This window comes from Desmodus rotundus, chromosome 4 (assembly GCF_022682495.2).
Source record: "Desmodus rotundus isolate HL8 chromosome 4, HLdesRot8A.1, whole genome shotgun sequence".
In the NCBI taxonomy this organism is placed as follows: Eukaryota; Metazoa; Chordata; class Mammalia; order Chiroptera; family Phyllostomidae; genus Desmodus; species Desmodus rotundus.
The window spans coordinates 131477463-131497247 of NC_071390.1; the positions used below are offsets into that span (position 1 = coordinate 131477463).

The 19785-nt window shown below is 35.6% G+C and overlaps 1 protein-coding gene across 5 annotated transcripts in view; it reads right to left on the reverse strand.

The window, feature by feature from the left end:
* Positions 1 to 19785, reverse strand: part of CNOT6L (CCR4-NOT transcription complex subunit 6 like) — a 99556-nt gene that overhangs the window by 11998 nt on the left and 67773 nt on the right. For all 5 annotated transcript variants that reach the window (XM_053923343.2, XM_045184918.3, XM_053923342.1 and 2 more), the window contains exons 8-10: positions 19120 to 19274; positions 4807 to 4958; positions 2140 to 2367 (exon numbers count right to left, since the gene is read on the reverse strand). In XM_053923343.2, coding sequence (XP_053779318.1) covers positions 2140 to 2367; positions 4807 to 4958; positions 19120 to 19274 — 535 coding nt within the window. The remainder of the gene's footprint in view (positions 1 to 2139; positions 2368 to 4806; positions 4959 to 19119; positions 19275 to 19785) is intronic.

Consider the following 19785-nt stretch of genomic DNA (forward strand, 5'->3'; position numbering starts at 1 on the left):
GTACTTTTTATTAGGTCAAGCAATATGAAAGTCCCTTTTTGTTGCTGTTATTTTAAAAAATCCAGTTTCATCAATTTCATATGGTTGATTCAAACTGAAGGCTATTTGCCCACTTCAGAGCAAAGCATCAGGATCACCCTGAAATATCCTCAGTGTTCTTAATTCCCAGGGCCTAGGATGGCATTCACCAGGAAGCCATCTTGAACCTAAGGTTTTGTTTTTTAAGATACAACTCAGGCATGTGCCCTGACCAGGAATCGAACTGGCGACCTTTTGCTTTGTGGGTTGACACCCAGCCAACTGAGCCGCATTGGTCAGGGTTTGACCCTAAATGCTTTTAGATTATTATCCCAAACCACCATCTTTAGTATTTCACCCTCCTATGCAATCAGTCAACAACTTTGGGAATATATAAAATATAGCATAAATAGTAATTTAAAAAAATCATTTATAAAATAGATTTTGCATTTTCAACATTTCAATGTCTAGTTTCAGCTATGCAATGTCATTCTTTACTTTGAGCTACAGCAATTTTTTTCAGTCTGACATTATAAAGGACAAAAATAGTAGGTACGTCTAATAAGCCAAAGAGAGTAGAAGCATTAAAAAAAGTACACTGCTGCTGCCCTGGCCAGGTGGCTCGGTTAGTTGGAGCATTGTCCCATACATCAAAAGTTTGCAGGTTCGGTTCCCAATCAGGGTACATCCTAGGTTGCAGGTTCAATCACTGGTCAGAGCACTTATAGGAGGCAACCAACCAGTGTTTCTCTCTCACATCAATTTTTCTCCCTCTTTCTCTCTAAACATATCCTCAGGTAAGGATTAAAAAAACAAAAAAAGTGTCCTGCTTCCATTGAATAAGTAAACATAAGAAAATATCACAACCCATCTTCTCACGATGATGATTAGTGAACAATGTCAGCCATCTCTACTTGTGATCAAAAATGAGAGCAATGCATGGTAAGTGATGAGCATATTATCTGTATTGTGAATAACTGAAAGGAGCTACCATTTGTCTACCATTTGCTACATGCCAGGCACTGGTCTAAGAGCTTTCACACTTAAAACTTACAAACAACTCATGAGGTAGATAAAATAATTATACCCTTATTATAAAATGAGGAACTTGGTCTTTGACTGTATAGCTCAAAAGTGGTAGAACCAGGATCCAATCCTGACAGTCTAGCTTTAGAGTCAGCTCACTATGCCATGCTGCCAAGTAAGTGCATTGGCTTAAACAAATCAAATAAGATGGGGAAAATTTGTACTTGAGAGCAAATGTAATTTTAAAAAATTGGGAAAGGATGGCATGGTTACAGTGCCAGTGTGGCTAGGGTGTAAAGACAAACATTTGTGAAAGGATGGGCTCCGCATTTATTTGCTAAGTAGAAAAGTGATGTTTTTCTAAATTTGTGACTTCTATAAATAGTCAAAGTATAAGCATTAGGGTTATTTTACATTTATTGTTGAGTGATACCCTAGAACTCCGATCATGCTTCTGTAATATTAAACAGTATTCAAATATCACTTAATGAATTCACTTAAAAGTTGCCAGTGTTATTAAGCTAGATAGCTATCTGTGCTGAATATTTTCTGGCTGCCTCTTCAGATCTGTCTCCACTATACTCTGTGCCTGAACTGCATGAACTGCAAACCTCACCCACCCCCACAGCCTCTAGTTAGATACTGGTAGGAGAGCAGAGAACAGGAACAGTGAGGTAGGGATACACAAGCCCACGGCTCCCTTTTTGTTGGTTTGCCAGGAATTGGCCACATCACTTAATTCAAAGCCATAACCCCTATTACATGGCCCTCTCCTTATGACTACTTTTTCCAAGTTCTGAAAACAGTTCCTATTACTTTCCCCTCAGGCAAAGGGATGGTAAATGGTCCCTAACTCCCTAAGTGGCGGAGCACTGCATCATTCATTGTTTTGTTTCTCTTAACCCTGCACATACCTTTAGAAATAGTTCTTTACTCAACTCTCTTCAATTACCCCGTGTTCCATACCTAGTATTCTTACTAATACACTCCCTAATTTAGAAGAGAAATTCTCTACTAGCAAGTTAAGAGCTAGCTGGCCTTTCAACTAGAAGTAAAAGCAAAACTGAAAGCAATAAAGAAATGATGTTGTAATACCTGAATCTGGCAATGAGTTAAGATCTGCACATAGCACCAGCGGGATGGAATTAGGATCTGCAGTTGGGCTGCCAGGCCTACTAGAGGCTTTCTCCAGAATGTTTTTAACTTCTGAGACAAACATCATGGTCTGGATGAGTTTCACATCAGAATACTCTGGGTCCCAATGCATGTGGGCATTTGCCACTATAAGCAGCTGTTTGTCTGCAGCATGAATAGGCTTCATACCTAAAACATTAGAAAAAGGAGGATGAAGTTATGCTGTATGTATCAAAAAGGTTTTCTCCCCAAACCCATAGCCACTTCTTTACTCTTTTCCATTAATTTATACCTTCTACTTTACTCAATAAAGTAGTTTTTAGAAGCTGAAATGCTGAGATTCTGGTAATCTCAACATCGGAATTCTCTAGATTTGGGTTGACAAACTGCAAACCATGGGTTAAATTTGGCCCACTGTTTTTGTGCAGCCTGTGTGAGCAAAGGCTGGTTTTACATTTCTAAAGAGTTCTACAAAAAATGTTTAAAAGACTGTGCTAGAGACCATATGTGGCCCTCAGGGCCTAAAATACTATCTGGACCTTTACAGGAAGTTTGCTCACTCCTGTTCTTTATGCCTAACTTAGGAATTTTCCATGATGTAATCAATATTTAATTATAATACCTTGATTTGCTGCCTTCTTAGTGTAAACAAGCACTTTAAATATCTCTGTCATTTAAATAAAAATATAACCCAGTGAGGCAGGTTCTCAGTTATTTGAGTTACCTAAATCTTAATTCAAATTCTTCCTGCTGCCCAATACTCACCTTGCATTGCTTGAGAACATCAGTGATACGTTCCTAGTAAAAATTGGTAATTTAAAAAATGAAAATTAGGGAATAGTGTGCTCTCAAACTCTACACACTTGGGTTTTATACCTAGCTTTGTTACTAATTATTATGTGTGGTCTTGAGCCACTTACTTTTTTGTTGCTTAGGTGCATTTGGACAATAAGATATTCAACTAGAAAATCTCCAATGTTTTTTTTTCCCTTAAAATTCTGTTATTTAATTTTGTCATAATAAATATTAACATAGTATTTTCAAAATGGTGGACAGGATTACATTAAAATTGTGAAAATTAAGCTTAGTTAACATGTAAGGCATAAAGCTCAATATGCATGTTATGATGCCATTTAAATAAAACTATATATCCTATATGATTAGTAATGTGTAAAGAAATGAACAAGAACTATTCCTACAGAATATAAATAAGAGGTCCTCTCACTTTTTATTTATATACTTTTGTACTGTTGGAAAATTAGTGAACGTACAAAACTAATTTTTCCTTTGAAATTTCTATATTGAAATGTTTATATTGAAAAAATAAGTACTGAAGAAAAGACATAATTTTCTAAGTCTACTATTTTTGTAAAGTTCCCTTCTGTCTTACCAACCTATAATTATCTTTGATGTTGCATAAACAAGTAACTTATGTATCTGTCATATGTGACAGAAACAGTCATTTTAATAGCCATTTGATCATAGGATAAAAACCTGCAGCGGAAATCCTCTAAGCTCTCTTCTTTTCCTAGAAGTTTTATAATGTCACTTTTGGCTATATATTAAATAAATATTCACTGTATTAAATATTAAAAGCTTGCCCCTTCAAAGTAGTTATAAAGAACCTTCTATAATATTAAATTCTTCTTCTAGGAGTACAAAGAGTGACATAGTTCAGTATGTGAAAATGTCCACTGTATAAATTAGTTACTCTTCTGCAAATTAAAAGAAGAGTAAAACTGCAAAAGAAATTAAATTTTCACATCCCCCGCTCCAAAATGTGCCAAACTTTTGAGAAGAATGAGACTGGAAAAGACATAAAAGTGGTAAAAATGGAGAGGCTAAAAAAAGAGGAAAATTTAAAATATCTAAGATGGATTGTCTTTGACAATGGATAAACTGAATAACGGTGAAAAAAGGAGGTTTGACAGATGTGTACGGTCTGAATAAGTCAAATAAATATTCAAAGCAAAAACATTTTCTTCTACAGCTAGCAAGTAGAAAAATATTATAAATAAAAGCTCTGATGTGTTCTTATAGCTTCTCCTTACTTTTGCCTAAATTATAGTTAAACAACAAAATGCTCAAAGGCAGCCAGTAGAATAAGTGGCAAAAAAGATCTGGATATGCAAAGTACATAATGAGTTTCTGACTTTGATGGAAGCTATAAAAAAATCCAAAATACAAAAGAAAAGCAGCAGGTAGATAAAAGATCCAGCTCTTATCCTGACAATGACTGAGATATAACAAAGAAATTAGAGAAAATGTGCCAAGTACTTAAACTTAAAGACAAAAGCTTTCACTCTCAAGAAGCTAAAAATATGGCTGAGAAGCAACTCATCATAATTTTCAAATCCAGCCTAACTAAAACATTTCCTATTTCAAATAACCTTTTGAAATTAATGGCATATTAAAGACTTTCCTTTTTATAGATTAACTGGTAATATCCCAAGAAATATATGATGCTTCACAAAATTAGTACTATTTTTCTGCCAATCTCCCTCAACTTTCCACAAAAGACAAGAAAAAAACTGCAATAAATAACAGCAAGATTCTCTATACTTGTTTGAGATGGGAAAATTTCAGGTGGTGTTTATTTTTAGTAAGAATATTTTAAACTGCACTCACCTGCTCCAAATAGTTCTTTGTGGACCTCTAATACCACAGCAACACCAATATTATCCTTTGTCATCACTCTGTTCAGCATAGCTTCGGATCCATCTGAATTAGCCATTGCCACTTGGTTAAATTCCACTGTATGCTTCTGCACCAATGTAAATCTACAAGGTACAATACATTGTTATTATGATATTAGGTACTTGGACTATGGTAAAAGACATTAAATAGAGCACAAGATACAGACACTATTCACCATCTCCCTAAACATTTTCTAGCCACAAGGGGCCATGTGATACAGTTTGGGATGAGATGTAAGAAGTCTGATTGCCATAAAAACTTTCTTGGAAGCCCCACCTGGTAATGATGGCATATAAATCCCTTTGCCCTTTTTGTCCATGTGGTGAGAAGCAGGAGGGCAAAAGCCAAACCACTGTGGATGGGGAAGCAGCTGAACCAGTTTGAAACTGTCATTTGTGGAGTTGCAGTGTGAGAAAATTATCCTTCTCCCATTTCTTTAAGCTACTGTTGGGATTTCTGGTATTTAAAGGTGAACAGAACCTTGACTGAGTCAGCAAGTTAATGAGAAGAGAATAAAATCTGCCTACCCTGTTTGTAGTTCTATTTCCACAACTTCAAGGGATCTGTCAAGAAAATGCAGGGACACATCCTTTTCTCAGCTAAGGAGAAGCCAGTTTTTACCCTCTGTCTTTTACTAAAAAGCTGAAATTAGATGCGTGTAAGTGGTCAAACAGATTCTGTAAGATGAAGAATGGCTCTCCTTGTGATTATAGCTTCTGCACTAACAGTATTTTCTTTCCTTAGTGCCAACTTAAGTATTGTAGAGTTGTAGGGCTTAACAGAACACAGTCTAGCACTGACATTTAACAGCAATATGACCTTGGTCAAGCTACTTACCCTCATTCAGACTACTTTTATTAAGTATGTGAAATATTTATAAATGACCAAAACCTACTAAATACATTGTTTCCTTTTCACTAGGTGTCAAGTAGAGAGAAGACCTCTTTGTTCTTCTAACAGGCTGCCACCATATCTACCTTCTAGCTTTGAAACAGAAACATGCATACATCCCTTCAAAAATATTGACTAAAATCTTACTATGCCATAGGGCATTGTGCTAGATGAAACAGTATTCATTTTCCCTGCTTCAATTCTGAATGTCTCAGATGCTCTCAGAAGAATAGGTTGGGTCACATACCTAATTCTAACCTAGACTGATTAAAAGGAGTATAGTTTCCACCCTCTAAAGAGGTGACCTTTAAAAAGAAACATGAAGGATAATTGAGTTACCTGGGTGAAAAATGAGATTAAAAGCATTCCAGATAGAGGAAGAATAAAAGGCCCTGAGGCAGCAAGAGCTTTGTATGTTTATGAGCTGGAAAAAGATGAGAAGAAGAGGAACAAGGTTCTAAGCAAGGATGCCATACCGGATTTATATATTTTTTAAGATCACTCCAGCTGCTTTGTGGATTACAGGAGCCCAGAGTGATAATTGTGAGATCAATCAGAAACTTTCTGAGGTTATTTGGATGACAGCTGATGGTGGCTTTGACTACAGCAACAGAAGCAAAGAGAGGTAAGCTGATTCATAGGTTCCATAGGTAAAATCAACTATCCTCCATATCATACTTTTTCAAATGTCTTTAAGCAGTGAAATACCTTTTTCAAACAATTTCTGGTGAGATAAAATAGATCAAAGAAGTATTATGTTTAAATAAATCAAGCACTAAAAACAATTAATCCATTTTAAATATAAAAATATGAAATCAGCCCTGGCTGGTGTGGCTTGGTAGATTGAGCACCGGACTGTGAAGCAAAGGGTCGCCCATTCAATTACCAGTCAGGGCGCATGCCTGGGTTGTGGGCCAGGTCCCTAATAGGGGGTGCAAGAGAGGCAACCACATCTTAATGTTTCTCTCCCTTTCTTTCTCCCTTCCCTTCTCTCTAAAAATAAGTAAAATCTTTTTTAAAAAATATGAAATCAGAGTGCGTGCTAATTACTGTCTTACTCTCAGTATCGATTTATTTATGTATTTTGTTTTGGTTACACGGTATTAATAAAAATCATGATTCACATGGACACACAGATAGAAGTGGTAAATAACTGGCCTTGACTTCAGAGAAAAACAAGCAAGCCGGCAAAAACTCAATTTGGAGGTCTGCACCAAACAAGTCAACTAAGCTATACAACAGAAATATGTTATTGATTTCCAAAGTGTTAAAATTTGGGTTTAAAACATGTGAATGATCCTGTTATTTTAAAATTACAGTTCAATTATTTGTTTTTAATTTTAAAGTATCTTATAAATATTTATAAAAGTCTTCAGGCTCATTTATAGGAACCTAGGGTTCTGTGGGAAAGCCAGCAAGTCCTTCTTAATGGTAATATTTTTATTTCTGAAATATTTTACTTCTACTAAAATCTGGCCATTATTAGGCAGCGGGAGGGGTGTTATCTAATTTTTAGAAATATCTCTCTTAACTAAAATTTGTTTTCCTGTATTTTTCTTCCATTATATCTAGATCTAGATCTTTTCTTTAAAGGAATATAAAATAAATCTAATTTCTCTTCCACCTGACAATATAGTTGACCCTTGAACAACATGGAGGTTAAAGGCACCAACTCCCAGCAGAGTTCAAAATCCATGTATAACTTCTGACTCCCCAAAACGGTAGTTGTCCCTCAGTATCTGCAGCGAATTGGTTCCAGGATCCCCATGAGTACCCAAGTCCATGGATGTTCAAGTCCCTTATATAAAAAGCTATAGGACAATGAACACAGTTGGCCCTCTGCACCTGCCGATTCCAACTGTGAATCAAAAACACTCTGTTAGTAATGTTTGAAAATGCTGATTAAATCCATGGATGCAAATGCTGGGGATACGGAGGGCCTAATATACAACCATTGAAAAAGATCTATTTATAATTGGATCTGCATAATTCAAACCCGTCATCCAAGGGTCAACTATACTTTAAATATACCCCCCAAGTCTTTTCTAGAAAGTAAATGATAAATTCCTTGTATGCTATATGGTGTAAGACAGTTGTTCATTTGAACAATTCAAGTTTACCCGAAGGTACACTACCCAGAATTGGGCATAAATGAACTACTACCATCTTCATTTTGTACTGTACTTTTATTAATAAAGACTTGGGAACAGTCATATTAATTATAGGCCAAATAAGAAGTAATATAGATCTAAAACTTTTTTTTACATTCTTAAACCAGATCTCTTAAGTCTTGCATTTACAGATGCTAAAAACAAACAAGTAGAAAAAATGATTTTATTAAGCTACATATGTTTATTATAGAGATTTGGGAATGAGGAAAAATATAAAAAAATTTAAAGTCACCTATAACCCAACATGTCCAATAACAAGTCAATAATTTTATTCCCCTAGACTTTTCTCTATGCATATACAAATATTTTATAAACTGAAGATAATACTCTGTAAGTTTATATTTTGGCTTATTAATGAACATTTTATCAGGGACATTTTCCTATTAAATTAAATATTCAAAATCTATTTTTATGATTGTATTGTAGTTCACTATACAGATTCACCATAATTTAACTATTCTGTGTTAGGCATTTAAGTTACTTCTGATTTGAGCTATTAATTAATGCCATTATGAACATTTTTGCATGTAAATATTTTTCTGTACTCTCAAATAATTTTATCCCTCCCTCTTTCTCATCCTTTAACAATCTAAGAGGAGCAGGCTTTACCTATTTCTGTTAAGTATCATTTCAGGAGCTTCTGCTCATTAATTCATCCATTCAGATATAAGGGCACTGTGAAACTTCATTCCATTTCTCCAAAAGATTAAATATCTCTGCCAACTTTTTGGTTTTTATAAATCTTATATGAGTATTTGTCTTCTTTGAAATAATCAAAATCCTCAATAGGGCAGAACAAATAATAAAATAAAAGCTGCCCATTGTTGAGGGTTTATTTTATATCTAGACCTGTGATAGGTACTTCATACACACCACTCCTAAAATATGTAAAAGCTTTTCAAAAGGTGGACATGGAAATACACTGCCCAGGTTCCTCATCAATTTTTCAGGAATTGCTCCAGTTGCAGAGTACTGCCTCACCCAAGGGGTCAAGTACTTCTGGGAGTGGCCTACATTCAATTGTATATCATAAGCAAAGGTAAAAGTCTGTGGATTTTGGCCCTGCCTGGGTTAATTGTCATAGGCCATTTCAGTTCCAAAGCTACAGGTGGGGACAGGGGGGGTTGTCAGCCCTGCAACACATCTCTATTCTCTGTGCCTAATTCTGCTTCTTCCTCACTCCTTTCCACATTTGTTGATCCCTTATTAACTTCTGAACACCAAATTAACTCAGCCTTCTTTCTAGAGAACCCAAATTGCAAGAGGCAGCATTACTATTTATTTCCATTACAAAGATGAGGAAAACGGAAGCTTGGCAATTCTTTTTGAAAAGTGAGATGGTTCATTCATCTCCAACATCCTAGAACTTCTCCTGTACTCTAATATTCATAATAGATTACCATTGACAGTTCTCTAATCATATTTTACAAGATTTTTTAGTACCACAGGATATAGTTATCTTGACTTGGAAACCTAACTAGTTAAGGCAGTTTAGCGACTCTCTTCGGATTACCAATCTCATGTTCTTGGTCTGCCAGTCTCCTCTTCATCTGGCCTTAGCCTCTCCATTTTGAAGATAATTCTCAATAGAGGTCATGAATGCAAAATAGAAGTTGCATAGCTCTCAATCTCTGATTAATCAGTACACAATCCATAATGGCTATACCTATCTATCCCTCCTTCTTTACAGTGCATAATGTTATTTTAAATATCTTCCTGGTTATCTTAATTACCACTTTCACCAAACCTTTGCTATTTCTTAATTTTCTTGGTAAAAATCTTGGTTATTGACTTTTCCTCATTAAAAAAATATATTCCTTAGCTTCTGGCCAAGATGGAGGCATAGGTAGACACACTGTGCCTCCTTGCACAACCAAAAGAAGGACAACAACAATTTAAAAACAAAAAACAACCAGAACTGACAGAAAATGGAACTGTATGGAAGTCCGACAACCAAGGAGATAAAGAAGAAACATTCATCCAGACAGGTAGGAGGGGTGGAGATGGGCAGCCGGGACAGAGAGAATTCGCAGCAAGGTGGCGGCTGGTGGACCCAGTGAGGTGGCGGATTGTGGAATGGGCAGGCCAGGCTGCAGCTAGCAGACCCCACAAGGTGGTGGGGGGCAGACCCTGCAGCCCCACATTCGCGAATAGATAAACCAGGAGGACCGGCAGGGGAGCAAAACAGACCGCGCAACCCAGGGCTCCAGTGTGGGGAAATAAAGCCTCAAACCTCATTGAAAATACCCGTGGGGGTTGAGGCGGCAGTGGGAGAAACTCCCAGCCTCACAGGAGAAATCGTTGGAGAGACCCACAGGGGCCTAGAGCGTGCACAAGCCCACCCACTCGGGAACCAGCACCAGAGGGGCCCAATTTGATTGTGGGTAGCAGAGGGAGTGGCTGAAATCCAGCAGAGAGTGGAGCAGGCGCCATTGCTCCCTCTTGGCCCCTCCCCCACGTACAGCATCACAGCAAGGGCAACTAGCATGACCCCACCCTGGGGAACACCTAAGGCTCCGCCCGTTCACATAACAGGCACACCAAGACAAAAAAAAAAATGGCCCAAATGAAAGAACAGATCAAAGCTCCAGAAAAAATACAACTAAGCGAGGAAGAGATAGCCAACCTATCGGATGCACAGTTCAAAACACTGGTTATTAAGATGCTCACAGAATTGGTTGAATTTGGTCACAAATTAGATGAAAAAAATGAAGGCTATGCTAAGAAAAACAAAGGAAAATGTACAGGGAACCAATACTGAAGGGAAGGAAACTGGGACTCAAATCAACAGTGTGGACCAGAAGGAAGAAAGAAACATCCAACCAGAAAAGAATGAAGAAACAAGAATTCAAAAAAAATGAGAGGCTTAGGGACCTCCAGGACATCTTTAAACGTTCCAACATCCGAATTATAGGGGTGCCAGAAGGAGAAGAGGAAGAACAAAAAATTGAAAACTTATTTGAACAAATAATGAAGGAGAACTTCCCTAATTTGGCAAAGGAAATAGACTTCCAAGAAGTCCAGGAAGCTCAGAGAGTCCCAAAGAAGCTGAACCCAAGGAGGAACACACCAAGGCACATCATCATTACATTACCTAAGATTAAAGATAAGGAGAAAATCTTAGAAGTAGTAAGAGAAAAGGACACAGTTACCTACAAAGGAGTTCCCATAAGACTGTCAGCTCATTTCTCAAAAGAGACCTTACAGGCATGAAGGGGCTGGAAAGAAGTATTTCAAGTCATGAAAGGCAAGGACCTACATCCAAGATTACTGTATCCAGCAAAGCTTTCATTTAGAATGAAAGGGCAGATAAAGTGCTTCTCAGATAAGGTCAAGTTAAAGGAGTTCATCATCACCAAGCCCTTATTATATGAAATGTTAAAGGGATTTATCTAAGAAAAAGGAAGATAAAAAATATGAACAGTAAAAATGACAGCAAACTCACAGTTATTAACAACCACACCTAAAACAAAAACAAAAGCAAACTAAGCAAACAACTAGAACAGGAACAGAACCACAGAAATGGAGATCACATGGAGGGTTATCAATAGGGGAGTGGGAGGGGGAGAGAGGGGGTAAGGTACAGAGAATAAGTAGCATAAATGACAGGAGGAAAATAGACAAGGGGAGGGTAAGAACAGTATAGGAAATGTAGAAGCCAAAGAACTTATAGGTATGACCCATGGACATGAACTATAGGGGGGAATGTGGGAGGAAGGGGGTGGGCAGGATGGAGTTGAGTGAATGGGGGGAAAATGGGACAACTGTAATAGCATAATCAATAAATATATTTAAAATTCAAAAAATACATCCTTTTAAAATGAATCCAGAACAATTACTGAGTTTACTAGATGCCTCCAAATACCCCTCCAATTTTCTTCCTCATTAGTATAATTTATGATTGTATTTCCCAACTTTTGACTTTTAAAAACTTCCCAATCTCCTTGAGGTATTCTTTTGTTAATGTCTTTGCTTTCAAAACGTGCAGAAAAATAAAAAGTTTTCCTAAACAGAGCACAAATGTCATCATAATTAACATTCCTTCCTTTAGCACTTAGCAACACTAAAAGGGACAAAGTCACACTCTCAAGTTTTATCATTTCAGCCTCACCACTACAGTCATGCAGTTCTTAGTGACATGGATACATTCTGAGAGATGCATAGTTAGGCACCTTCATCCGTCGTGCAAACATCATAGTGTGTACTTACACAAACCTACTGCTTCTAGGCTACAAGCCTGTACAGCATGATACTGCATAAAATGACACAAGATTAAATCAAGAACATGAGAAAATGATGTTATCAAGAGACATGATAAACATGAAATGTATAAAACTGCTGTATACTGTTTCACAGCAAACTTTTTTTTAGAAGTACAGAAAGTGCACTCTAAAATGATGATAAAAAGTATAGTAAATATATAAAGCAGTAGTAACAGTCATTTATTATCAAGTATTATGTATTGTATGTAATTGTATATGCTATACTTTTATACAACTGGTAGAGCAGTAGGCTTATTTACACCAGCATCTACTTTATGACAGCTACAACAGCACTAGGTGATAGAAATTATTCAGCTCCCTTATAACCTATGGGGCAACTGTTCCATATGCAGCCCATTGTTGACAGGAACATAGTTAGGCTGCACATGACTGTAGCTGAAGAACCAAAAAGATACTTGAGAACTAAGGAACCAAAGGAAGTTCCTTCTTTCCAGTGAGAATCAAATAAGAACACAGATATACTTCTTAAAACTTTAAGAAATTTTAAAGTACTCTGCTTTTAGGAAATGAGATTTCCAACACTTAGATAGGTAGCTGCAATCTCCAACAACTTGTTTCTGTGTTTAATACTATATCTATCATTATAATACATTTATAATATAGCAAGAATTAATCTATATTCTATCTATACTACCTTAACAACACTTCCTACTTTCATCTTGTACACACAACCAAATGTAGTTCACCCTATTTCTTCTTTCTAACAGATTTTCCATACACTTTGACATATAGAGGTCTTCCTCCATTCCTTATGTCAGATGTTTCCTCTAAATAAGACATACTGGTTTATAGTTACTTTCTATTCGTCAAGCCTTGGTAATGTGTAAAATCTTAAACCTGTCTATTTCAATTCATTTTATTATTCCTACTCTGTAGCAAGTACACAGACACTGTAGTATTCCTGATGCTATTTTATTTTAGTCTAAGAATTCTTCTGTACTTTTTTCATCTTTTTAAAGATCTTATTTCACAGATGATTAAGTGGATATGAGAGATCATTATAATGAAGATTACTATGACCAAAACACTAAGAAAAAAGAACCCACCCTTCTTATATGATTCGAGAAAGATTATTAGGTTGAATGTTTCAAATATGGGAAGAACATGTCCAAAACAGCCCTTCAAACAGAGAAATAACTCAATTTCTTACTATCTTGTGATACAGAAGTAATTTTATGTGCTGTGATGTGATTAAATTAATGCTAGAGACAGGACGGTGAACACCAACAATGAGCAAGCAAAATAATACCATATAATTTCACTTATATTTATGTGGAATCCAAACAACAAAATGAACAAACAAAATCAAATAAACTCATATACGAGGGGGGTACCCCCCCAAACTGGAATTATCTTCTGGAGGGCAGCCCCCTTGTAGTAGAGGCTTCCCCCACTAGGTGAGTATTCTAAGATCCCATCTGTATCAGTGTACCAGCTGGCATTGTTGTGAGAGACTACATTTGGCTTCAGTGAATTTTTTTGAAGACTTTTTAAATGTGTTTGCCCATTTCATGATGGGTGATTTATGGGTGCACCTGTCTAAACTGTGCTTAGTGTTCAGCAGTTTTTAACCAAAACCAGCATGATCCCCATGCCTCATCCTCCCTATCCACCAGATCTTACCCTGAGTGGCGTTTTTTTGTTTCCCCGGATGAAAAAAGTCTTCAAAGGGAAACGTCTGCCGATGTGGAAGAGGTGAAACAAAAAGTGGCAGAAGCACTAAAAGGCATCCCAATCTACAAGTTCAAAAACTGTTTTGGGCAGCGGAAAAAAATGTCTCAATAGGTATATTGCATCAAATGGAGAGTACTCTGAAGGTAACTGAAGTTTAAACATGTAAGAATAAATACACAATTTTTTATAAATAAATTCCCCCCTCGTATACAGAACAAACTGATGGTTACCAGAGGGGCAAGGGTGGGGACTAGGTAGAAAAGGGGAAGGGAAATAAGAAGTACAAACTTCCAGTTATAAGTCTCAGGAATGTCATGCACAGCACAGGCAATACAGCCAATAATATCGTAATAACTATGTATGGTGACAAGCGGTTACTAGATTTATTGTGGTGATCACTTCATAAGGAATATAAATGTCGAATCACTATGTTGTATACCTGAAATTAACAGGACATTGTATGCTAACTATACTTAAGGAGCAAGGACAAGTAATATTACCTCCTTGAATTCATTTATGAGCCGAAAGGAACAAGGTAGTACATAGTCAAGAAGAGCATAACCACACAAAAGTTAATCACGATCCTTTCTGGATCATATCCCAGCACTCTTACACCTAAACCAAATAGAAGTTTTTATTGTGTATTCAGTACTATAAGATGGTATAAAATGTGTTCTTGAGTCTCTTTAAGTAATCATGGGAGTGCCAGAAAATAATTTACTAGGAGAGATAAGCTTAGAGACTGGATAAATAGGAAAGAAAAGTAGATATACACCACACTACCTATATTTGTACAACTCCTTTAACCACTGAAAGCACTTTCACTTTCTTGTTTGTTTTAGCCCCATAAGAAACCTCTTAAGTTAGGTGGAACCGTTACTATTATCCCTAATGGAAAGGTAAGCAAACTGTGGTAAAAGCAATAATTTTATGTTCAAGATTAAATTAATGGCAAATTTAACATTAGAAACCAGGTATCACAGTCTGCTTTTTAAAAAATCACATCGACAAATTCTAAATGAAACAACCACATAAAACAGAGGAAATTAATAACTGAGAAACCAGTGAGACAGGATTATCATAACAGGTCATTTTGGGATGATACATAACCTCTGCATGCCCTCTTCTCAAACACAAAACTACCTGCAACAATGTAGTAAGGAAAAGCAAAGACCTGGCCTTAGCTAATACCTCTAAGACTGGAAGCAAGTTAGAAAGCAGAGGCAATACAGCAAGGACTAAGCACCATCAATGACTAGTTCCCAATCCTATTGGAAAAGACTGCCTTTGCACAGTGTCCTAAGACTGCTGTTCTCATCTTTCCCTCTCTTACTGATTTTAAACAAAGCAGGATCAGATCAGAACTGCTAACCTCAGGAACAACAAGCAAGTCTAATTTGGTCTGGTGTCGTCTCCATTTTTCTCCATTTAGAACTTCTGCAAATTGTGTATCTGGATGTAAGACTCCATTTCTACTAACTGTTACGTCTACTTTATAGGACAAAATATGCAAAAAGAAATTTAAATTTCTGAGTGTAAAAAACGTATCTATAATAAGTCTCTCTATACACACATACAAACAAATACATGTGTATGTATTTTATAAAATACTTTAGATTGAAGATAATACTTATTTAGGTAAAGGACAAAGCAAAAGCATTTTATCAATCCAATCTTATTTTCTGGTATCTCTATGCATCTACCAAAAATATGATGTTTATAATGATGACCAGAAGGTACTGCCAAATCTTGAAGTGCCCTCTGAATCCCCAAAGATTAAATTAAACTAGAATATGAACGACTCAAAAAATATTTTATTCTAAATTCCCTGAATATTGTTAATCTATGCCCTAGCCTTCACTAGGCCATATTATCCTACCCCTTCATTGGATGATATTTTTCTTATAGCACTTTGCCAAAATAGTAATTATTATAGTTTCCATTTATTGTTACCTCCACTACTGTTAGTAGTACTGTTACCTGTACTACTGTTTTCAATGAAAGGAAACAAATGGCATCAGCAAAAATTAGGAATTATCAGGTATTCTGGTTTTAGACGAACAAGACTTTGAGAATGAGTATAGAAAGTCCCTTCTATAGCTAATGTCTGACTTGTTAGCTTTATTGACTATTTGTTATCTATATAAAGAATTACATTATAAGGTAATATACAAACACGTACAAATGAAGAAATAAGCTCAGAAAGGACAAGGGAATCATTCAAGATCACATATAAGTGAGTGAACAACCTGGCTTCAAAACTGTCTTTCTTTGTACACTACTCTCTCCCCAATTTGAAGAAGTAATAGAATAAAGGCAAAGTAGTACACTTTATGTTGAATTCTAAATAGTATGGCATGGTATAGTTTTAGCTAATATGGATGGCATCAATAAGTATTTACTTATTCATGTACTGTTCATGTACTGTTCAAAAGAGGGAGAAGGTAATAATGAATCACACCCAAAGTCTTTATCTGTTGCTGGATCCATGTTACTATTAAGGCAAAAAGATTCGAGAAAGGAAAGAAATCCAAATGATGCATCTTAGTGTTAAATCTATGTATTCATCTCTTAACTAATTAACAGTATTTTTAAAAATTCAAGCATCAATTTTCAAATACTCAGTTGTTTAAAGTTTCCTAGATAACAAGTTTGTTAGTTCAAAACCTTAACTACCTAGTAAAATCAAGGCATTTTAGATTTTTCTCTCAAAACCATGAAAGGAATGATAAAAATTTTCTGTATTAGCTTCCTCCAGAAAGAAACAATGGCAAATGGAAAAAGAGCTTGATACAGGTATCTCAATGCTAGTCACTACTTTTTTATATTATGGTGTTTCAAGAAAATTTGTATATGAGTATAGGCAACAAATATAAAATTTAAGGCAACTTTCCAAATGAGGTAACCGTGTAAGAGGTACAAGTTAAATCAGGAGCTCAAATAAGAAGCCTAAAGATTCTATTGAGTACATTGGTTAAAAGCACTGACTATGGAGCCAGACTATTTACAGTGCCTTGTTTTCCTCATCTATAAAAATAAGGAAATGCTGGTACTTCCACGCCTACCTCTGAGGGTTGATTTAAAACTTAAAGATAATCATGGATGGAACTGGAGAGCATTATGTTAAGTGAAATAAGCCAGACGGTGAGGGACAAATACCATATGATCTCTCCTTTAACTGGAACATAATCAACAAAAGAAAAAAGCAAACAAAATATAACCAGAGACATTGAAGTTAAGAACAATCTAACAATGGACAGGGGGGAGTGGGGAGGGGACAGGTAGGAGAGGGGATTACAGGAACTACTATAAAGGACACATGGACAAAATCAAGGGGGAGGGTGGAGGTGGGGGAGGGAGGGGGGTTCAGCTAGGGTGGGGTGGAGGGATGGGGAGAAAAGGCACACAACTGTAATTGAATAACAATACAAAATTAAAATTAAAAAAAAAAGATGAACAAAGGTTTTTAGCCTTTTATCTTCAGGCATTGAAATATAGAGGAGCATAAAATATATATTAACTTTAAAATAGAATTATGTTCAAAGAAAGGAACAGTATAAACTAAAATTTATATCTAATGTAAATTTCTCAATAAAGAAACATATTTCCATGTAGCAAAAAAAAAATTAAAGATAATCCATATAAATAAAAGGCCTAACACATAAACACTATGAAAGTAATTGCTGCTATTATTCTAAAATTCATAAAAAAGTCACCCAGAAGAATTTAGTATATTCTGACCTCAAATATTATAGGGCTGTGTACTAATTATTAACTAAAATGGGAATGTCTCTACTAAAAATTCACAGAAAGACAGGAAAGTAAGTTCAAATTGATGAAAAGTAGGCCAAATATCTTTCAAATTCACTTAATTCATTTACTTAAAATAACATGCTGGTAATATGCCTATATCAATAAAAACATTTAACTGGCTTCATTTTAACAGGTATTAAACAGGAAAATAGTCGTAAGCATGTATATGCTTATCCTAACTCTCTAACTAATGTATCAAACCCAAATTATTATTCACGAGGTTCAACCTCTATTAGACTTCACATATTTCAGTCTTCAACTGAAGGTCCCTTCAAATTTTCCACTCCACAATTAATTGGCAGCCTTCATGAGGAAAAATACTCTTCTCTCTTTCCTCATGATGATAACCAAAAGAATCTGCCTCTAACTATCCAGTCACTCTCCAACACTGAAGGGATACCTTCTGAGCATGTGACTGCTCTGCACTCTCAAGTAGGAAACACAGTTCTAAATCCAGTGCACACAACATAATAAACCCAATGAGAAATAATAAAATTACAAATGACTACAGAAACAGAAAAATATAACAAAAAACATGTCCAGTACACTTAATAGTTTACAAATTACCTAGCCCTTCATTACCTCATTGAATTCTTGTAACTACCTCTGAAGTAAGCAGGCTGAATACAGTTTTCCATTTTAAACTCAAGAATATTAAAGCACAGAGGCATCTATAAGATCATTTATGTATTTTAATAAGCAGATTCATAATATTCTCCTTTCGACTGTAATCAATTTTATTAACAGCCCCCCCCAAAAGCCACAAATGTTTTCTTTATTTCTGATAATGATTGCTTTCTGCTATCCTGTTTCAATCTTTTAACTCCCCACCTCCACCAGCTCTGAGCCTCTCTTCTGTCTTGCCTTATTTTAATGCCTATTTTTATCTTATATACCATATTATCTTGTGATTTTCTTATATGCTTACCTTTTCCTACTAGACTACAGCTCTGAGTGGGATGAGTAACTGTCTTATCTATATCTGTATCAATTGTGACCAGCACAGTACTTGTCACAAAGCAAATGCTCAGTAGTTATTTAGTGAATAAATGGTTAAATAAATGTATAAAATGTTAACTGAAAAAGATGAAAAGGTTGATAAAATGAGTGATTCTGAAAAAGGCCAAATAATCCAAAAAAAATCACAGGAAAAACTTCAAAACTTATTTCTAATTTTAAATGGTACTAATTTCTTTTTTACGCCAAAACTAGTATTTTACTTCATGAAAATATATTTGGGCATGATTATGACACCACCACCAAGTGTATGAATTTACTTAAAATTCAATTTTTATATCACTTGTTTTCTAGCTTTTTGTTTATTTTAAAGGGTCAAACGAAAGACAATTTCAAATGTGGAGTAATTAAAGGAATAAGTTTATACACTATTTTGTTTTGTTTCCTTAACTCACTTTTCTGTTTTGAAGAATATTGCACAACCATCCACATGCTTTCTCTCCTGCTCAGACATGATTTTGGCACGTGACTTTGGAGAAAAAAATCCATCATATCCACGCTCCTTCAATGCTGGCAGAAAGAGAGTGAAGTATTGCTCTGTTTCCACTTCCTGAGATGAAAGAAAAGTTATCATCCACATGACAGAGGAAAATGCTAATAAAGATATAAAAATGTTAAGCATTATGAGTAAGTTGTTACCAAGTTCAAATAATTCAAATAACAATATTATCTATCTTACCGTACTTCTAACAGCTGCCACTTCACAATGGCAGCTTTTTAAACCTGAAAGAACCAGGTATTACATGATTTTCTCATGCTCAAAAGTTAGTGGAACCCATCCTCTTGACTCCCAATATAGAGTTCATTCCACCATACTTCACTTCCTCACAACTGGTAAATTAATCAAAGAAAGTTGGTCATATTATAGATTAAGCGGTAGGGAATAGTAAATTTTATATATAAAAAGGTAACCTTAAGAATTTTTTATCTTTCTCAACTGTGATAGAAAGGAATGATACCCAAGAGTGAGAAGCTTAAGATCAACAAAAATTTCTACTTTAAAGAATTTTTAGGTACCTGAATCCAATGGTCTCTGTTAATTTAGTAATTATTAGGTTACT